The 6,000-nt window shown below is 50.1% G+C and overlaps 1 protein-coding gene across 2 annotated transcripts; it reads left to right on the forward strand.

Annotated features, from left to right (window-relative positions):
• Positions 1-1,815: 1,815 nt before the first annotated feature.
• SEC11C (SEC11 homolog C, signal peptidase complex subunit) lies at positions 1,816-5,719 on the forward strand. Of its 2 annotated transcripts, none has more exons than XM_058044196.1 (6): positions 1,816-1,905; positions 2,597-2,706; positions 3,133-3,282; positions 4,421-4,540; positions 5,077-5,134; positions 5,538-5,719. In XM_058044196.1, exons 1-6 carry the CDS (start codon positions 1,864-1,866, stop codon positions 5,589-5,591), a joined length of 534 nt encoding a protein of 177 aa, XP_057900179.1. In that variant the 5' UTR covers positions 1,816-1,863; the 3' UTR covers positions 5,592-5,719. The 2 variants fall into 2 exon arrangements, with proteins under 2 accessions (XP_057900179.1, XP_057900180.1); XM_058044197.1 differs by having other exon boundaries at positions 1,830-1,901.
• Positions 5,720-6,000: the final 281 nt, after the last annotated feature.

Genomic DNA, 6,000 nt, shown 5'->3' on the forward strand with positions numbered 1-6,000 from the left:
GCTCTTGTGTATTTTCCTTCTCTCTTAGTAATTACTTCTGAATATTGTATCTGCTCAAAGGGGACAGTGGCAGATGCTTTTCTCTGAGTATGTAAAGGATAGCAAAGAACTAACCTGAAACAACGTAAACTCAGAGGAACTCTTGTACAGTAAGTAAAAGAATACTGGTGTCACTGGAAGATAATTAGATGAGGGGAAGGATCTTATCTAGATCATGCCTACCTGGTGTCCCTGGAGCTTTCTTTCCAACTTGCCATTTCTGTTCGTTCCTGAGAGCATCACACCTTCCCCTGCGGTCCAGTGTCAGTTCCGCCTCTCTCAGTCAGTCCTAGTCTCTTTCATTCAACTGTTTACCAACGTTACAGTCTTGATATGTTTCTAGTCAATTACAAAAACACTGCTCTGGTCAGACGGTTTGTTTCCATTTATCTTAGTAGCATTCCAACGTTACAGTCTTGATATATTTCTAGTCAATTACAAAAACACTGCTCTGGTCAGACGGTTTGTTTCCATTTATCTTAGTAGCATTTCCATGTGTTCTCTGTTCACCTATTCTCAGTCTTCAGGGGCTAATTTTAAACTTGGTGAATGCCTGACTCGGTTTGGTCCATTTAATTCCCAGGAAATCAGGCTCTGGGCTGTGATTTTTATCTGTGTGGCTGCTTACTGCTTCAGGCTCATGCAACCATTCAGTGACGAACTGGAAATGGGTGTGAAGTCTGCCTGTGCTGCTGGGGGTCTGACCCACTGCCCAGCACACCGAGCGGCCCCGGCCCATCGCTGCGGGCCGCCAGGCCTGCCGAGGGCACCGAGGGGCTGCCGCACGCCGCTGCGGCTTTTCCGGGCCTCTGTGCCCTTTGATCCGGGCCGTGTCGCGGGGCCTGAGCAAACGCTGGGGTCACCGCTAGCTGCTGCCATGAAAGGACTCCGCTCACAGCTGCCGAGGAGGACGCTGCTGTGCCGCTCGCTCCCTTCGCACCCCTCCGCAGCCACGGCCCTCACGGCCCCTCATGGCCCTCACGGCCCCTCACGGCCCCTCACGGGCTCTCAGGACCCCTCAGGGCCGGCCCCTCACGGCCCCTCACGGCCCCTCACGGGCTCTCAGGATCCCTCACGGCCCTCACGGCCCCTCACGGCCCCTCACGGGCTCTCAGGACCCCTCAGGGCCGGCCCCTCACGGGCTCTCAGGATCCCTCACAGCCCCTCACGGCCCCTCAGGACCCCTCACGGGCTCTCAGGATCTCTCACGGCCCCTCACGGCCCCTCACAGCCCCTCACTGGCCCCTCACGGCCCCTCAGGGCCCCTCACTGCCCCTCACGGCGTTCCCGCGCTCTGCACAGCGCCCCCTCGCAGACAGCGCCCCCTGGCGGACGGCGCCGCCCGCCCCTCACGGCGCGCGCCCCTCACGGAGCGCGCGCGCCCCCCAGCGCCCCCCTGCCTCCCTTTCCCGCCAATCAGCTGCGCACACGAAGCGGCAGCCTCGGGATGCCCGCGGCAGTCGCCTGACCAAGACTCTCCGCGCCCGGGAGAGAGGCGCAGCCGTCCCGGTGCTTCTCGGGCGGGTGCGGCTCTTTCTGCCGAGCCGAGGGGTCTGAGCCTTCACCGACGGTCCCTCGGTACAGCCAGCCTCTCAGGCACCTCCAGGTGTGACAAGCAAGGGGCCTCGCCCTCAGGACCTTTCGCCGCGGTGTGTCTGGGAGTTATGGTTCACCTGGCGGCGGATGCCCCCTGTGCATCAGCAAGGCGGGAGAGAAAGGGGACTACAGATCCCAGAGAGCAGCGCGGGTGCCGCTGCCACCGCCGGCGCTGCGCGGGGCGCGGGCGGTGCGGGCCCGGAGCGCGGGAGCCGCGGCGGGGCCGCCATGGATCTGTTCGGGGACCTGCGGCGCATGAACAAGCGGCAGGTACCGGGCCCTCAGCCGCACCGCGAGCGGCCCTTCGCAAACGGCAGCTGACAGGGTCCTTCCCACCGCTGTCCCCCTGTGCTGCCCAGGAAAGGAACGGAAAATGAAGGAGTGTGGTTAAAGCGCCTCCGGTGCTGGAAGGGCTGGCGGGCAGCAGCATTTGGGGGCAGAAAGTCAAATCTGCGATTTTCTAGAGAAGAAGTTTCAGTATGACAGTTGCAGGAAATGATCTTTTGTCGTCCCTCGTCTCCTCCAGCCGCTCTTTTTAGACAAAAGTCGCTCTCAGAAGGGCAGCCTCTGCCTTTGCCCGGTGTCGCTCGCAGTGTCCCTCTGGGGTAGCTCCGAGCTGAGGAGGGAGGGAGGGACGGGGGAGGCAGGGCCGTGGGACCCAGCGGGCTCCCAGCGCTTGCCAGGTCGCGTCCCGGCATTGTGAGCCTTCCTCAGAGTGTCTGCGGCTGTCACTGACGCTCAGGGGGGGATGAAGCCGAGACTAAGGCGCGCAGAGGATTCCAGCCTTATGCTGCAGCTTGGTGGATTCTGACACGGCAACCTGTGCTACCAGGCTTGTGTTGGAATGGGACTCTACCATAAAAGCCTAGAATTTGTGGTGCGCTTGAGTTAAAGTTCTATGTTGTTGTGCTTCTAAATACGATACAGGACCTTTAAAACCCAATTTTCTTGTTTCACACAGCTATATTACCAAGTCTTAAATTTTGCTATGATTGTGTCCTCTGCCCTCATGATCTGGAAAGGGCTGATCGTGGTGACTGGCAGTGAGAGCCCCATTGTTGTGGTGCTCAGGTGAGTCAATGAAAAGGCTTTCTGCTTCAAGTCCAGGTGTTGTTGTGCCTATTGTCTCCTCCCCCTTACCCTTGGATGCAGTTGGAATTTGAAATGTCACCCATTCAAACACTCACTTTCTTCTGGCTGTGTTTGGGCTCTGGCAAAGGTCACAGTGTCAGTAGCCATGGCCCAGCTCCCACTGAGGTTTGCAGGAGCAGTAAATGTGTGAGACCTTTTAAAACCCAAGTTCCTTCACTCAGTGGGTAAACCCCTGCAGATTGCTGTCTGGGATTTGGTTTCTGTTAAAGGTCAGTGTTACTGAATGGGTGAGGCTGCAGATCTCTGTTAAAATTGTGGGTTTATCTGTAAGAATTAAATGTTCTTTGATTTCATGGTGCTTCTTTCATTTATGCCAACAAATTCTCTCTTTCTTGTTGTTTGCAGTGGCAGCATGGAGCCAGCTTTTCACAGGGGAGACCTGCTGTTCCTAACAAATTTCCATGATGACCCAATCAGAGCTGGTGAAATAGTTGTTTTTAAAGTTGAAGGCAGAGACATTCCAATAGTTCACAGAGTTATCAAAGTACATGAAAAGTAATGCAACTTGGTGTTTTTTTGTTTGTAAAGCTGCTTTCCTTGCCCATGGCTTTCGGTGTGGGTTTGTTTGTGGTTTAGTGTGTGAGAGAGGCTCGTGAGGATCAGCAGCGAGGCAAAGCTCAGCTGTAGGATGTGATCCACTTGTGTCCCCAGTTCTGTGTCACTCCTTGTGAGGGTCTGAGACCTTTCCCTCAGGGCTGGAGCAGGTGGAGCTGTGCCCAGGGGGAGTCCTGGCAGCAGGAATGTGCATGGGAGCAGAATGTGCTGCTGTGCTGCTGCTGGTGCAGTTGGGATTTTGGTTGGAAGAGCAGATTTTTCGTGGAAGGTGGAGATTCACAGTCGGGGTGCAGCCTGACAGTGTGTGAGCTTTGCTGACTGGAGTTTTCCAAGTTGGATTCAGGATACAAGAGGAGACCCTTGTTTTTCCTGTGTCCCTCGGTCGCACTGCCCGTGGCAATTCCGGCTGAACAGCAGCAGGGAGAGGGCTTGGTGTGGCCGCGATTGCAGACCCCTGCCCTGCTCAACAGCTCCCTCCAAAGCACTTCCCTGCTCCCTGCCCTGCACAGGGAAAAGCCAGGCTGCAGGTGGCAAGCCCTGACCTGTTTGCTCCATGAACTGAAGGTGTTCATTCCTTGAGTAAAATCTGTTCTTCCATGCTTTTTAAAATTTCCAAGAACCGCCTATTTAATTTTTTTTATTACCTAAATTGTCTTTATGAGAAGTCCTCATTTCTTGAAATTAGTACTTAATGAACAAAATTAATTTGAACACTGTAAACTTAAGAACTTTATTTGAATTAGTGTTCTGTCGAAGATGCTGATAAACACACAGGGTTTTGCTGGGGAAGTTTAGTGCCTGGATGGACAATGTCCCTTCCATGCCCATTGTGTAATTGCTTACATCAGTTGACAATCTAGGAGTGTTGTAAAAAATGTTTCTTGCTAATATCTGTTGATAGATAAAGTCAGCAAAGTCTGTAATGTTAATGATTTAATGGTGGTTGTTCAATAAGCAGGGCTGAGAGCAAACATTGTTATCTAATCTTGTAGTGCTTTTCATCCTCATTTGCTTTGTAGATGTTAATTGAGATTTTTAAATTAAGTGCTATTTAGTTTATCACCTCATTGCCTTCTAGAGGAAATGGGAACATCAAATTTCTGACTAAAGGGGATAATAATGAAGTTGATGATAGAGGCTTGTACAAAGAAGGTCAGAACTGGTTAGAGAAGAAAGATGTTGTCGGAAGAGCAAGAGGGTAAGTAAAGCAAAATGTACTTTGTAATTAAAGAGAAAAATTAGCTCTTACATCCGTTCTGCTGTTGATACAAACCAGATCTGATGTATTTTTGAAGTTTCTAAGATAGAATTGTAATTTAAAAGAAAACCTGGGAAAGTTGCTTCCTGTAGTCCTCAGACTGATGTGGAGGTGGAGTGTGGGGTGAAAAAGGGGGCATTTAACAAGTAGCTCACCTGAGAATACAGTATTAACCAGCTTCTCCTTGTGATTGCTGGGAATTACTAAGAAATTGTTTTGGCATTCCACAGGAATTTTATGGAAGGCTTGGGCTTTTGACTTTGTCTCCTTCTCCTTCAGTTGAGCTGAAGTCTCTTCAGATTTTCTCAGATAACTTTGATTAAGGAAAAGTAATGAATTTTTTTACTTCCTATTCAGATCCACATTAGGCATAAATTATGGGATTGCACTGAAATATTCCAGAATGAGTAACATTAAAATACTTCCATGTAATGTTTGAGGGTTAATTTTACATTCACCTGTTTTATCAATTACAGGTTTTTGCCCTACGTAGGAATGGTAACTATAATAATGAATGACTACCCAAAATTTAAGGTATGTATACTGACATTTTGAATGCTTGAATTGCTAAAATAACAAGTAGACACAACAAGAACCTTGCCTCTAAGCATACATGTTAATAAATTTGTGTCTGTGGTTTGGTACCTAACGTAGGATGAGCTGGGTTTCCTTGCTTACTGTTGGGCAGTAGAATTTGTTGTTTGTAAGGAGTTGGAAACATGTCATTTGTTAGAATGTTGTTAGTTAAGTGTATGCAGTTTTGATGCCTGGTTATGATGAATTTGATCACTTTAAAATCTTCCTGCAATTTGGTAGGACCAGAGCTCTGTAATTGTGCAAAGTGTGATGTCTGAGAGGGCACCTTGTGAACAGTTTGTGCTTTCAGAGCTCAGCGGAGAGGAATTGTAACGAGTCTGTGTTCTGTGTTTCTTTGCAGTATGCTCTCCTGGCAGTGATGGGAGCATATGTACTGCTCAAGAGGGAATCCTAAACACAGGAACAAAGGGAAATTCACAGGGGGAGAAAACTAATATATTTCAGATGGTTTCATTTCTGTATACGGTTACAAAACTGTGCGAGCTTTTGTCTTGTCTAAATAAATGACACCTAATGAGTGAAGCTGTTGGCTGCTGGCTAATTAAAAATGATGTATTTACCACCCTCTGCAGACTGCTCTCAGCTAGCCTGGCACTGGTTTAGGGGGCTGGAGCAGCAGGGGCTCTCCTGCCTTGCCACAGTGGGTTTGACTGACTGGTGCTGCCTCTGAACCCACTTTTGCCCTCCTGTTTGCCCTGGGGGTTATTTTTAATCTGTCAGTGCCCTCTTTTCTCCACATGACATGCTGTTTGCATCAGTGCTTGTAAGGACACAGAATCTCTGAACAGGTAGGAAGTTCCAGG

The sequence above is a fragment of the Melospiza georgiana genome, chromosome Z, assembly GCF_028018845.1.
Source record: "Melospiza georgiana isolate bMelGeo1 chromosome Z, bMelGeo1.pri, whole genome shotgun sequence".
In the NCBI taxonomy this organism is placed as follows: Eukaryota; Metazoa; Chordata; class Aves; order Passeriformes; family Passerellidae; genus Melospiza; species Melospiza georgiana.

What these genes read in the sequence shown, in the direction of transcription:
- SEC11C (XM_058044196.1), top strand. Translation starts at nt 1,864, where the DNA reads ATGGATCTGTTCGGGGACCTGCGGCGCATGAACAAGCGGCAG. An exon ending in GGCGCATGAACAAGCGGCAG is followed by an intron (nt 1,906 to 2,596) that starts GTACCGGGCCCT and finishes TGTTTCACACAG; the next exon opens with CTATATTACCAAGTCTTAAA. An exon ending in GTTGTCGGAAGAGCAAGAGG is followed by an intron (nt 4,541 to 5,076) that starts GTAAGTAAAGCA and finishes TATCAATTACAG; the next exon opens with GTTTTTGCCCTACGTAGGAA.